This window comes from Protopterus annectens, chromosome 6.part0 (genome assembly GCF_019279795.1).
Source record: "Protopterus annectens isolate FY-2018-M chromosome 6.part0, PAN1.0, whole genome shotgun sequence".
Lineage (NCBI taxonomy): Eukaryota > Metazoa > Chordata > Ceratodontiformes > Protopteridae > Protopterus > Protopterus annectens.
Window position 1 is genome coordinate 1,071,846,048 of NC_056737.1, and position 15,322 is coordinate 1,071,861,369.

The 15,322-nt window shown below is 39.5% G+C and overlaps 1 protein-coding gene across 3 annotated transcripts in view; it reads left to right on the plus strand.

Moving 5' to 3' along the window:
• Positions 1 to 15,322, plus strand: part of TDP1 (tyrosyl-DNA phosphodiesterase 1) — a 2,057,997-nt gene that overhangs the window by 350,535 nt on the left and 1,692,140 nt on the right. For all 3 annotated transcript variants that reach the window (XM_044074699.1, XM_044074698.1, XM_044074697.1), the window contains 2 exons: positions 1,835 to 1,931; positions 13,808 to 13,842. In XM_044074699.1, coding sequence (XP_043930634.1) covers positions 1,835 to 1,931; positions 13,808 to 13,842 — 132 coding nt within the window. The remainder of the gene's footprint in view (positions 1 to 1,834; positions 1,932 to 13,807; positions 13,843 to 15,322) is intronic.

The window sequence follows — 15,322 nt, forward strand, 5'->3', positions numbered from 1 at the left end:
GTTAAGCATCATTTGGCAGCGATTTCTAACTTAGTGAGTCTACTTTTTCATCTAGGCTTTGTAAAACATTTATGAAAGGGGTTTTCCTGCTCAGACCACTGATTAAGGATCCCGTGCCTCCTTGGGACCTTACATTGGTTTTGTAATCTCTGACTAGGAGTCCTTTTGAGACTGCTAGTTCCTGCGATCTCAAATTCCTGTCTTGGAAGATGGTCTTTCTGGTGGCTATAAACTTAATTAGGAGGGTTTTGGAACTGGAAGCTCTTGCCATTACGCCTCCTTACATGATTTTTCACAAGGACAGAGTTTCTCTCAGGACGAGTCCCTCCTTCTTGCCCAAGGTTGTTTCTGAATGTAATCTGAACCAATGTATTCAGCTACCAGTGTTCTTTCCCAAATATTCCAACAAAGGAGAGTGCATTCTACATACCTTGGATGTACACTGGCAGTTACAGTTCTACCTACATAGGACCAAAGATTTTCGTAAGTCAGAGCAGCTCTTTGTGGCTTTTTCCCCTAATAGAGGTGGTCGTCTGGTTTCTAAGGTCACTATTTTTAAATGGTTCTCTAGCTGCATCTCCACAGTCTACCACCATAGGCATCTTGAGGTTCCAGGAAGGATCAAGGCTCATTCTAAGAGGTCTGTGGCTACTTCCTCAGCCTTTTTGGCCTGGCTTTCTATTGATGATATTTGTGCTGCTGCTACTTGGTCAAATCCTCACACCTTTATATCTTATTGCAAGATAGATTTGATTTCTAGGAGCAGGGCTTCTTTTGGCTCCACAGTGCTCCAGAATGTCCTTCCTTGAGGCCTCTCAGGATAAATGGTAGTTGCGGACTCTGACCCTATGGTGATGAATGTTGACATGCATAACATCATATAAATAGTTAGGTACTTATCATAACTTGACATCTGTGTTATCCTATGTCATCATTCATCATATTTTTCCCTCCCTCTATCCCCCAACCTTGTAGATCACGGAGGAAGTTGGAGTGTTTTCTTTCCAGTTTTGCAGGAGTAGCCTTTAGGAACATGACATCAACTCGATCTGGGGGTTAGAGGGCAGCAGGTCATCATGGGAGAGGGAAGAGCTAGAACCTTGGATCTGTCTACAGTGTGTTGCCGGCTCAGATCCAATATCGAATCCTATACTCTATGGTGGTGAGTGATGACAAAGGATAATACAGATTCCAAGTTATGGTAAGTACATAACTATTTTTTACTGCATGTCAGATGACATCAAAAATACTCAGTCTAGGGATGTAAACCTCTTCTGCAATATCAACAGGAGGGTTTGGAGGGGCAGGTACATCTCACAGAGGATAATGCTTCTGTGGAACAGACTCCTCACCCACATAAAACAAAGTTCATCCCTGTCCATATTGAAGCGCAGCTTAGATCTGTGAATAGGAAATAGAAAATTTACCCTGGGATTGCTCCTTGTACTACTAATGGACAGAGGCAGCTTGTAAAGTGCTAAGGAGTTGCAGCCATAATCCCATTCAGGGTAATGGGGCAGGTTCCACTCCTCAGAAAAGATGCTGCCAAACTGATTCCAGTTCTCAGAGAAAGCTTTTAATCAGCCTTAGATTAATTAATTTGGCTCATGAAAGGTGCAGTGCATACCAGAGAGAGTTTTCATGAGCTTGTGGAAGTCATTTTGAGCAGATTCGTTGGACAGGGTGGTAGGGTGCTAGGGTGTGTGCATAATATCAAAAATATAGTTTAAAATGTAAGTCATAAATGTAGATCATAACACAGGCTTGGTTTGTTTTTTCCTAGGCAGGCATACATGCAAGTTGTGAATTTTTAATGTCTTTGCTTTGTTTTCAGGAGTAAACCTTTGTTAATTGTGCATGGTGAGAAGAGAGAATCTAAAGCCCGGTTGCATGAGGCTGCACATCCTTATGAGCATGTCCGTCTCTGTCAGGTACTGTAAAATATTATGTTACATGATTGGACTGTGTGTGTTCTGTCATAATTTTTCAAAGTTCAGTTTGCTGATCAGGTTATTGATTAGATGGCTAACCCACTAAATACTTACAGTAAATGTCATTTTTTATTTTATTTTATTTATTTATTTTACATTTGTTGCCCGGGTTAGTCCAGCTGGATATATGTCCATTTTCAGTGGAGGCCCGGGGAGAAAAGCTCCACAAATAACCAAATAGGGCAAGACAAGATATTTACAGTAGAAATTGGTACATTACAAAACTTTATAACATATTACATACCTAGGATTTTATATTCTGTATTCCAGTAGGGGAAAAAAAAACCTTATGTAAAAATAACCTGGATACAACAATAGTTTGAGTTAATAATGGAAATTATATCTAAGAGATATTATAGATACTAAGGTCACACAAAAACCAAAAAGAATAACCACTAGTGTTAAATGGGTAGAGTCTACAAAAGCAAAATACAAGGATACAGTTATAGTGTTCATTCTCACAGGAGTTGTGGTCTTATATGAAAACGGTTGGTCATTCAATAGTATATACATACATGAGAAAAATCCTCAGAATGGTCACGCACACTATTATCAGCGCGTAAACACAAGATCATGTTCATAACAGGCTAGGAATCAAGGGAGTCTAGATAAGGGTATGGTGGTTAGTCTGGGTTATCACAGGGGCATAGCCAGTGTGATTTGAGGTAGGGTTTGAGCTTGCTTTTAAATAGGTTAACTGAGGATATTGAGGTTAGCTGACTTGGGAGGCTGTTCCAGGCTTTACCTACTGTATTAGAAAACAGGGCATCACCAGCTGAGTTGTTGGATTTAGATATTTGTACAAGTAGTTTATTAGATGAGTATAAGGTTTTGAGATTGTTATAGGGGATGGCTAGGGATGTAAGTATGGGTGTATTCTGAGGTAGATACAGGATCTTAGTTGATTGAAAAGTATTAGATTTGGCAACTCTAACCATCCAAGATAATTCAGGTTGATACAGTGATGAGTTCTATAGGAGGACCCAGCTGCAAATCTGGCAATATTGTTGTAGGAGGATGACAGTTTACTCAGATTACTTCTGCATACTTTGGTATAGATAGGGGAGGCATAGAGCAGGGTAGAGATAAGGTGGGTGTGAGCAATGGTGACCCTGGCTAGAGGAGTTAGAAATGGTTTGATTCTGTAGAGGGAACCTATTTCTTATTTACTATTTTTATGGTGTTATTAATGTGAGGTTCAAAAGACAAGTTATTATCTATTAGTACTCCAAGTATAGTTTGGTGGTTGGCTCAGGAGATATTATAGTTCCACTATTTGAAGTAATAGTAAAGTTAAGTGGGGAGGTTCTGCGAGTGGGGGTGAATAGTAGCATTTTATTTTTTTTTTTGGGTTTATGATAAGACACTTTTGTAGGAGCCAGTTTTTGACTGTACTAAATAAAGGTCTTTTGGGTTAGTGACTGAAGTTCTGATTGGGAAGTAGGAGAGCATATGAGTGTGGAGTCATCTGCGTATTGGGTACAGTCAGCTTGTGGAATTACAGAATGGAGGTCATTTGTAAAGATGGAGAAGAGTAAAGGACCCAATATGGATCCTTGAGGGACCCCTAGGGCTACTGGGAGGTGGGAAGATAAAGTATTATCCCATAGAACAGCCTGTCGCCTATTATTTAGGTATGATTGGAACCACTGTATAGTAAGGGCATCCAATGACAGGTTTTTGAGTGTGTCTATGAGGAGGTTGTGGTTAACCATGTCAAATGCTTTAGACAGGTCGATAAAAAGGGCTGAGGATATAGAGTATCATTATTACGATTACTATTAATGTGGTTAGTGAAGGATAAGAGAGCAGAGGTGGTGCTATGAAATGTTCTAAAGCCATGTTGGCAGGGTGCTAGTAAATTGTGATCAAGTAGGTAGGTTAACAGGTGTAAATGAATACATTTCTCCATTATTTTTGCCAAAGGAGATAGTATGGCTATGGGTCTGTAATTGGGGAACTCCTTGGAGTTACCACCTTCGTGCAGGGGGATAATGTGAGAGACTTTCCAGATTAAGGGGATAGTTCCTTCAGAAAAAGTTCTGTTAATGAGGATGGATATGGGGTAGGCTATGACTGTAGCAGCTTTTTGCAGGTATTCTGCAGGTAGTAGATCTGCAGAGAGTGTGGTGGGTTTAAGTTTCTGGATGAGGTTAAAGATGAGCAATGTGGGCACTGGTTGAAAATGAAATGGAGGAGGATTATTGGTAGAGGTTGTGGTAGAGCATGAGGTGCTAGGGGATAGCTGGTTGGCTAGGGATTGTATTGTTTCAGTGAAAAATGTGTTAAATGAGTCTGCTATTTGGATGGGATTGTTGTGATCAGAGCCAGAGGGAGTGGGAGTGCTTGAGTGTCCGGGGTGTAGGAGGTTATTGATGCCTAGCCAGAATTTTTGAGGATTATTTTGGTGGGTTTGTTGAAGCTGGTAGTAATAGTTTCTTTTATCGGCTAATATGGCTTTTTTTGTTTCGTTTCTTAGCTGTCTGAATTGTAAGTGATCTGAGGGGGCTTTTTGTTGAACGCCATTTGGCCCATTGTATATTTCTTTGGAGGATTTTTTGTTTGGTAGTTTTGGTGAGCCATGGTGCTGGTTTAGTTCTGATTCTAACTTTGCGTAGTGGGGCATGGCAGTCTAAAATGGAAAGAAATTTCGAATTAAAGTATTTCACTGCATTATCTAGTGGGAGGTGTTTCAGGGGTGACCAGTCACAGGCACTTAGTTCAGTTTGAAAGTGAGCAGGGTTAAAGTTTTTGTTAGTGCAAATAGTTCTGCAGATGGTTGAGTTTGGAACTTCAGTTTTAGATCTGATTAGATAGGTAAGCAAGTGATCACTTATGTCCTCTGGGAGGGTGCCTGTTTTATAGTTTTTTTGGGGAGTATTAGTGAGTATCCAGTCAGGGGTACTTGTTTTGTTGTTAGGTTTATTGGTACGTGTAGGGGTTGTTATAGTTTGGGTAAAACCATATAGGTTGATCTGAGTAGAAGGCTGCTTAGATATACAGGAGTTCCAGTTTATGTTAAAGTCTCCAAGTATAATGGTTTCTTGGGGGTAGTTTCTTAGTTTCTTGAGAGCCAGCTGAGGATAGCCTCTAATCTGTTGATGTTATTGCCTGGGGGGAGATAGACACAGATTAGATATATGGCTTTACTTTTGTTAAGCTGAATCTTAGTTAGAAGAATCTCTGCATTGTTGGAGTGGAGGTTTGGGGTCTAGCAAGGTAACTTGTAATCCATTCTTAAAGTATGGCTACGCCTCCACCTTTCTTAGTATTATGGTCACGTCTCAGGATATTGTAGCCAGGGGGTAGAACTGCACTGTCTTGTATTGATGGATTAAGCCATGTTTCAGACAGACAGAGTATGTCAAAAGAATGTACATGCATTCAGGGCATGAAGGGCATGCAGGTGAGCAACTTTATTATTGATGCTACGAATGTTAAGATGAGCTATCAGGAGAGAGTTGGGGGGCTTGGTAAGCGTGTGTGTGATAGTAGGAGTTGGTGTATCAGGCTGTGTAGCTGTGATTGTGGTAGGACCAGGGTTTGGGTGTATATCACCATCTAAAAGGGAGTGGACCTGTACTTTTAGAATGAGTTGTAAAAGTTTAAAAATTAGGTTCTTGGTTTTTCTAGCTATTGGGTTAAAATGAGAGATGTGAGTGAGTCTATGAAACTTGGCTGCTTTTTTTCTTTTGTTTCATGTCTTGAACTGAATCCCTGGAATGTCTTCATAGGTTACTGCCTCCATAATACCCTGTGGGGTGAAGGCTGAAGCCCAAAGATTTTACCCTGCAGGCTTTTTTTTTTTTTTTTGTTAATGCCCTGTTCATTGTCTCCCTTACCCATCACACTGCATGCAGATATGTCCATGTAGGAGGCATATACAGGCTCCTGTCACAGACATCTATCTGCATTTCCATTGTATTGTTAACCTGCTGCAAGCTGTGCAACAACTCCTTGTGAGTGGGGTTGCCCTCTCTCTTCTTATATCCTTCCCTGCCCTCTCCTGCCAACCCTTTGATATTACAGTGCAGGTCACTGACATCAGAAGTAAATCCAGAAGTGCCAGCTTCATTGGTATAGAGGGTAAATCTCTGACTATGACCCAGGTGACCCAAGTTCTGTTAGTGGCTCTCTCTCACATGCTTGTGGCAGTGTTGATACATTCTTGTTCCTGTTAAACTCGAATCACTTTGGCTTTACTTGATGTAGTTGATGGTAACTTTTCCTTAGTATGCACAGCGATATGGTGTTGCCTTTATATGTTAGATTTAGCACCTGCTTCTTAGCTTGTTCCCAAGTCTGTCTAGAGTGTTGTGTGGTGAAGGTTGACGGTGATTAAAAAGCAGTATGCCATAGTTAAGGATTATACAGATTCAGATGAAGTGCAGTAAGTGGTGGTGAGCGGACATGTAGGATGTCAATAGGTTTTCAGGTTTGCTTAGTGGTCTTTCTGCTTTTAGTGAGCCAGTATGATGGACTAGCGATGCGACTCATGTCAGCATGGGCACACAAAGGTTTTTTTAGTGGTCTTTCTGCTTTTAGTGAGCCAGTATGATGGACTAGCGATGTAACTCATGTCAGCATGGACATGCAAAGTCATAAAGTTGTAGTTAGTGAAGGTACCTCACTTATCAGGCAGTTGAGTGGCTGCACATGCAGTGCTTTATAGTATTGCAGGCATTGAAGATGGGCAAAAAAAAAAAAAGTCTTGATTACTGGCATAATGGAGGTTCACAAACAAACTGCTTCGCTTGGAGTTTGGCTTGTAGATTTTTGTCATTTGACTGAGAAGCGAACCTTTGTTTTATGATTTTTTTGCATTAATGTATTTTCATCAGCCTTTGCTCTGCTGCATTTTTTTGCTGTCCTGCTGCCCTTGCTGATCATCATTCCCTTCCCTTGAACAGTTGTTCTTTTGATCCCCTTTCACTAGGCACGAGTCAACACAGAGGGGCCATAATTTAAGCAGCTATTGGGGTTTTACTCTTGTGGTGCTAATGTCCTATCCCTTTGCATCTGACTTGCTGCTTCACTAATACAAGTAGCTATGTAATTTCCTTCCATTCTACAGGATGACAGGCACGGTCCCATACATTTCCGTCCCAGGAAAAAATGTCCCCTTGGCAGACTACTGCTAAAACAGCTTGTTGGGTGCTGAGTGCACATCCCCAGTCCAAGCACTGAGCTCTGTTATCCCATCCACAGCAAGGTCCATCATGCAGTGCAGTGGAGTGGACCACCACCCTTCTCACTGGGATTGGTGAGCTGTATGCCACTCACTCCCACCCCCTCCTTTGGTTCTTCCAATACTCAAGCTGCTAGCCAAAATCTGGTCATCTAAATCACAGATAAGGTACCATTCCCTCATATGCCATGGAGCTAGGACTCAACATCATATCTTGATATTTTAGACTTGGAGACATTTTCAAGCTTTTAAGTTAATATTATTTTACACAGATACCTTTGAAAATAGTACATGGATAGCTCTAATTTATGCATACCCCTGGATCCTGACACTGAGGCAGTTTGCATGGACTAAAAGGGATGTACCATCACAAGCACAGGGAATGAAGTTTTTGTAGAAGAGCCTTGAAGGAGGACACAGGAGTGATGTAGCCTGTGATTACCTCACACTTTGCAGGGGGCTTTCTTGCTGTGTATGATAAATACTAAAGTGTCTGTTTATTCAATATAAGCATGTAATAATGCGAATGAGCATATGCATCAAACTTGTTTACCATTTTAAATGATTATCATGTTATGTGACCCTCAAAGCAAAAGTCTATAACTGCTGTTAATTTTTAGCATACTTCATATTGCTCATTTTGTTATATTCAGCAAAATAAAACAAAGTAAAGGAGCAAAGTCCAGTTGTAGGAAAATATTTTTTGTCAAAGTAAACCAAACTGCAGTAGTGCAAAAAAAAAAAATTAATAAGTCCAATAAAACGCACTGATTCAATGCATAAAATAAAATAAAAGATTAGCGCTTTCGTACATAACAGAGTACTTCTTCAGATCTACATAAAAATAGCAGTTACAATTTAAATAATACAAGCAATTAGTGCTGCAAATCACGTGACTTTAAAATAGGTTTAAGGGGAATGAACTCATTTAACCCTTTAGTCCCTGTAGCTTGTAAAAGTAACATCCATTTTACCTCTTGACATTCAGTCCTAGTTGTTATATCACCACCTCTGACATTAGGCTGACAAATCTCTAATACTGAAAATTTAAAATGATGATTATTTCCCATCAGGGAAACATGTTTTGCAAGGGCAATTTTACTATCATTTCTCAAGATACTGTAAAGATGCTCACGTATCCGATCTCTCAAACACCTATTATTTTTGCCCACATAAAACATTCTGCAGAGCTCACAGGAAGCTAAATACACAACATTCATTGTATTACAAACAGCGTATACCTTAAGCTCATAGACATGTCCAGTCACGGGGTGTACATACATATCATCATTGCTTACATAGGAACACACGGTACATTTACGACAAGGAAAGGTCCCTGAAATAGCATTCCCTAAATGTTCATTCCCATTATTAACAACTCTGTTAGATTTATAACAGAGCAGTCTCTTTAGACATTTCTGATTCTTAAAAGTAAATTGTGGCACTTCACCCAATGTCTCCTTACATTTGGCATCTGATCGTATTATTTTCCAATGTTTTTTAATAATATTGCATATAGCAGAAGAGTCATTGGAGAAAGTGAGGCACATTCCCCTTGAACCTATTTTAAAGTCACATGATTTGCAGCACTAATTGCTTGTATTAAATTGTAACTGCTATTTTTATGTAGATCTGAAGAAGTATTCTGTTATGTACGAAAGTGCTAATCTTTTATTTTATGTATTGAATTTTTTTTTGCACTACTGCCGTTTGGTTTACTTTGATACAAAATATTTTCCTACAACCGGACTTTGCTCCTTTACTTTGTTTTATTATGCTGAAAGTTTTATCCAATTTGGAGCATGGCAGAAAGTGCAAGTATCAGTGTGACTTCCACACCTGAGGCTAACCAGGCAGCCTCTTTTATGGGGCGATTAGATTGCTTACTTATTTCAGAAAGGAATCCTCTACTGACTATGGATACTACTACATCGAATACTTCTATTCAAGACACAAGACCTGACAAGTACAATGAGTTTCTACAAGCATTTCGCTCCATTGAAAATAATCTCTATAGGTTTAAGAGACTACAATGGCAAAGGCTGCATTTCAAAGCTTGTTTGCGACATAAAGTGATACCCAGGGGACTTAGAATTTGCAAAATGCCTACATATGGCAACTCCCTTCCTGACTTGTTAAAGGAATGGCAGATGTACATTCTTGAGGTTAGTTCTGGTTATTTGAAACTACTAATTAAGTACTTCTCTCCAATTGAGGAACAGTTACGTATAAGTATTTCTACTGATGTTTCCAATATCAACAGCAACATGGACTATTCTTGTTATAAACATAAATGTGATAATCTGTTTCCAGATGTAGATGCTTATGAGAAACGTCTGATTGAAACAAAAAAGAAAAAACTGGTACGTGACTTGAAAGATTTTGCTACCGGCCATATATTATCTTGTTGTGATGAGAAAACAGGTACTCAAGGCTCGAACTATGCACGGGCAGTGAAAAATACATCATCAAACAATCTAACTTCTGTATCCATTAAAGAGCCTGTAAATTTAGATTGCTCTAATGAGCATGTGCACTTGAATGAAGCCAGAACGGCTACATGTTTGAAAGACATTCCTACTTGTTTTTCGGGTTCATTCAGCTTGCCCTTGGCAGGAAATGTTCCGTTTGTAACGGAAATGCATACAACTAACTATGATGCTGAAAATAACAGTGCGTCTATATCCAGTACTCTTTTTTTTTACGATTGACAGCACCAGAATTGCTGAAATCGAAGGAGAGAGGTTGTTCAGTGAGTTAGACTCATTTCAACAAGAAGAGGCAGAATATGGGGACATGTAGAGCAAGTCATATGCGGAACAAGATACGCAAAATCTAGTGTTTAATCTTTCAGCTGCGACCTTATCTGTTCAACAGTTAAAGGTATTGAATTATGGACTTAATTTCATACCTTCAGGTTATTCTAACTTGATAGATGTGTTAAATGTTCTACGATTATTTGTTAGAAATTTATCATTAAAGCTATATTATGGCAACAATGCTGGGAATATGATAGATTTTAAAAAACCTAGCACATATGTACCTGTTCACCCCCTTTAGTCAAAGCATTTTATAAACTGTGTCAAGATGATGTTTATGAATATTTTTCAAGTAAAAGGAACCATGGTTTTCATAATCTTAGTAGAGCAGAATTCTCTGCTTTAATGGAGCTAATGTCATCTGATACACTGTTTCAGGCCAGCTGATAAGGGAGGAGGAATAGTGGTCTTTGACACTGTCTATTACACTGATGTTATGTTGAATATGCTTAGTGATACTGTCACTTACTTGCCAGTTACTGAATTACAAGCACAAAGGCTAATAGTAGAAGCGCAACAATGTATAGAAGATTTGTTAATGGAGGGGACAACTGGACAACAGCTCTATGAATGCTTTTTAGTAGAGCATCCCACGGTACCATACATCCATGGACTTCCAAAGCTGCATAAGAATCCCACCAATCCCCCCATGCGACCCATTGTATCTGGCAGAGGGTGGGCCACAGAGACACACTCCATATATGTGGAGAAACAACTTTGTCCTGTAATTGATAAAGTTGAACATGTTTTATAGGACACTAGACAATTTTTATGGAAGTTGAAGGAATTTACTAATGATGTGCTACTAGTCACTTTTTACATGTATCCCTTATGATACAGGAGTAGATTTTGTTAGACTTTTTTGACACAGAATAGTACTTATAACACCAATAAGGTTCATCTGATTTGTTCCCTTTTAGAGATTATATTGGAACATAACTTATGTTTGAAGGCTCTTTTTATTTACAACGAATGGTTGTAGCTATGGTCACGGTTTGTGCCAATAGCTACGCCAATATGGTCATGACCCGGTGGGAGTCTGACTTTGTGTTCAATGAAAATAATATTTTTTCTAGGTTCGTTCTCTATTATGGTTGTTTTGTGGAAGACGTGTTTTTTGTTTGGGAGAATGATTATTCTTCCTTATGTGAGTTTTTGTTGAATATCTTAATAGTAGCACTAGTTTTTTTTAAATTTACATTTAGCTCATCTAGTGAGAAGATTTCCATCTTGGATGTACAAATTATTATAGCCCCTGATGGTATTGAGACGCAGATCTTGTAAGACCAACAGCATTTTACATGCCAAGAGTATGCATCTGAAATATGTGAAGAGAAATGTGCTAAAAAGGCAATTTTATAGATCTGCCCGGCTGCATAAAAGGACAGTTGTATGTATGAATCTTTTGAAGAAATTTCAAATAATTTTAAAGAAAAAGGCTATCCACAGGATGATATAGCTGAGGCACAAGATGAGGTTGTGTCATTTAGGGACACTCGATCAAAACCCTACCTGAATACAGAAGTGGTCCCTGTCATTAACAAGACTGGGAACTTGTTAGGTAAGGCAAGAATCTGCCTCACTTTCTCCAATGACTCTTCTGCTATATGCAGTATTATTAAAAAACATTGGAAAATAATACGATCCGATGCCAAATGTAAGGAGACATTGAGTGAAGTGCCACAGTTTTACTTTTAAGAATCAGAAATGTCTAAAGAGACTGCTCTGTTATAAATCTAACAGAGCTGTTAATAATAGGAATGAACATTTAGGGAATGCTATTTCAGCGACTTTTCCTTGTCGTAAATGTACTTTGTGTTCCTATGTAAGTAATGATATGTATGTACACCCTGTGACTGGACATGTCTATGAGCTTAAGGTATATGCTGATTGTAATAAAGCTCTGCAGAATGTTTTATGTGGGCAAAACTAATAGGTGTTTGAGAGATCGGATACGTGAGCATCTTTACAGTATCCGAAGAAATGATAGTAAAAATGCCCTTGCAAAATATGTTACCCTGATGGGAAATCATCATTTTAAATTTTCAATATTAGAGATTTGTCAGCCTAATGTCAGAGGTGGTGATATAACAACTAGGACTGAATGTCAAGAGGTAAAATGGATGTTACTTTTACAAGCTACAGGGACTAAGGGGTTAAATTAGTTAATTCCCCTTAAACCTATTTTAAGTCCCATGATTTGCAGCACTAATTGCTTGTATTATGTAAATTGTAACTGCTATTTTTATGTAGATCTGAAGAAGTACTCTGTTATGTACGAAAGCACTAATTTTTTATTTTATGTATTGAATCAGTGCGTTTTTATTGGACTTATTAATTTTTTTTTTTTTTGCATTACTGCAGTTTGGTTTACTTTGACACACTTTGTTATATTGCTGTACGTTTGTTTTGGATTCAAGTGAGCCAGCACAAGGAACACATGTATGAATGCTGTTTCTAGATAGAAATATAGAAATGGCATTCACATGCTTTTATTAAAGATGTCCTTTGTGGAAGCAGTTCCCCTCCATACCCAACCTGCATGTGGCTGGGCCCTTTACCCCCTTCTTGAGGTCACTGCATCTCGTCTGGGGTGGGGAAGGGGATGCCTCCATCCAATACTAAGCTCAGCGAACTGCACCATTCAGGGACATGAGCTTGGCTGCACTCAGGTCCTTATCCAGTACTAAGCTCAGTGAACTGCACCATTCAGGGACATGAGCGTTGCTGCACTCGGGTCCTTCACACTGTGCCCATTCAGGGACATGAGCTTTGCTGCACTCAGGTCCTTATCCAGTACTAAGCTCAGTGAACTGCACCATTCAGGGACATGAGCGTTGCTGCACTTGGGTCCTTCACACTGTGCCGTGTTCCTTTTGTTTTTGCTTCTCTTTACATGAGCGTTGCTGCACTTGGGTCCTTCACACTGTTCGTGTTCCTTTTGTTTTTGCTTCTCTTTACATGAGCGTTGCTGCACTCGGGTCCTTCACACTGTTCCATGTTCCTTTTGTTTTTGCTTCTCTTTACATGAGCGTTGCTGCACTCGGGTCCTTCACACTGTTCCATTTGTTTTTGCTTCTCTTTACATGAGCGTTGCTGCACTCGGGTCCTTCACACTGTGCCGTGTTCCTTTTGTTTTTGCTTCTCTTTACATGAGCGTTGCTGCACTCGGGTCCTTCACACTGTGCCGTGTTCCTTTTGTTTTTGCTTCTCTTTACATGAGCATTGCTGCACTCGGGTCCTTCACACTGTTCTGTGTTCCTTTTGTTTTTGCTTCTCTTTATACCCTCCCAAACTGTTCCTGAAGAAAATAATTTAGTTATAGTATCCCCTTCCTTTTTTTGCATGCTGACTTGGCCACTCATGGAAAAGTACTAATGCACAGGTCAACTAATTTGCATCATTTTGCTTAATTCTAGAACGTTATACAGCTCCTTGCAGTTTAAATAAGTTTTTGTTTATAGCATTTTTTTTTCTGTTTAATTTCTGTTTGCATTATCCTGCCAAAATGGCTAACTGCTCATATGGCAGGTTTGTTAGGGCACATATGTGAACCCAGACGCTGGTCTAGAGTACTCCACCTGTTACTAAATAGTGTAGATAAACTGTACACCGTGAGGCCTTGAGTTCCTGACTTTTCTTGTGAGTCTTCCATTATCTACTAGACAGAATTAACAAAACAAAAGCGAAATGTCATAGAACTTCAGAGTAATACTCAGAAGCAATGCTTATGTTTATTTGAGGCAGCATGTGCTGTTTTTTTGCAATGATTTAAGTAGTTGAATAGTAATTTGTTTACTTTTTTGCAGGCAAAGTTGGATATTGCATATGGGACTCATCATACGTAAGTAATTAATTTCTTTTGCAAAAAAATGTCTTATTTAAGGTGCATACAGTTTATTGAAATTATACATTTTTTTATAAATTTGCATTATCAGATAAAAATACACTGTGATACTTTGATTTCAAGAGGAAATACATTGAAATCCTTGTAAGCTCTAAATATTGGTGTTGTTTACAGTAATATTTGTTCATTTCTTTTCTGCTCAAGAGTTTATTTAATTGATTCTGCATTTGTCAGCTGAGTAACTGAACTAGTCCGAGTACCCATTTTGGCTGCAGCCCAGATCAGAGGCACAAAAACAGAAGAGTCAAGTAACCTGGGCTAATATAAACATAGCAGAAGTAAGACTAAATGATGTGCACCTTAGATCCATGTACACTGGATGTATGTATACAACTTTGGTTTCTGGGATTCCAGGGGCAGTGACATCTGGACATGTAGAAGTATGACAAAACCTTATGCCTAGTAATTAGAAGTTCATACGATTGTAGATGTTGTGTATGATTCTGATGTTGAGTCATGAAGGTATCCAGGTGAGTTGCAGCTGCTTGGAGTAGAGCCACTAAGGCATTTTTGTAGACTGGTAGCAAAAGGTGAACGTTTTGTTGCTTTTTTTGCTTTCTAACTTCATTGCATAATATTGTTTTTCTTTTTCTAACTTTGCCTGAAAAGGGTGTTTGGAAAATTGCACTTAGCTGGTTAACAAAGGTATGCAGCCAGAACGAACTGGCTCCCCCCTTAAGCACCATGTTCAGTAATAGCCTCGCATCAAGCTTTGTGCCCACTGAATGGCGCACGGCAACAGTTATCCCACTCCACAAAGGGGGAGCCACCACTGATCTCGGGAACTATCGACCTATTAGCCTGATGAGCCTGGTCTGCAAGGCCATGGAACGTATCATCATGGGACTCCTAAACAAAGACATTGGTAACCTCCAAACTCTGGATCCCACCCAGTTCGGGTTTGTGAAAGGCAGATCATGCCTCCTGAACCTGATCGACATCTTTGAGGCAGTCACCAAAGCCATAGATGAGGGTAAGGTGGTTCACACAGCTTATCTTGACCTCGCCAAGGCTTTTGACACCATCCCCTATTCTGGAATTATAGCTAAACTCACTAAACTAGGTATAAATCCCTACGTCACAAGATGGGTTTCCAACTGGTTCACTGACAGAACCCACACTGTAAAAGTTGCAGACTCCAAATCTAACCTCAAAGCAGTGACAAGTGGAGTACCACAGGCTTTCGTCCTGGGACCTCTCCTGTTTGGTATCTACTTCTCTGAAGTACAGGCTAACACAGAAGGCCTCTGGCTAATGAAGTTTGCAGATGACTGTAAACTAGGAGCCATAGTCAAGTCCCCAAATGATGTGGACATCCTACAGAAGGGCCTCGCTGAGACAGATGCCTGGTGTCAGAGCCATAGCCTCAAGCTCAATGCCAAAAAGTGCAGTGTCATCCCCTTTGGTAAAAACTCTG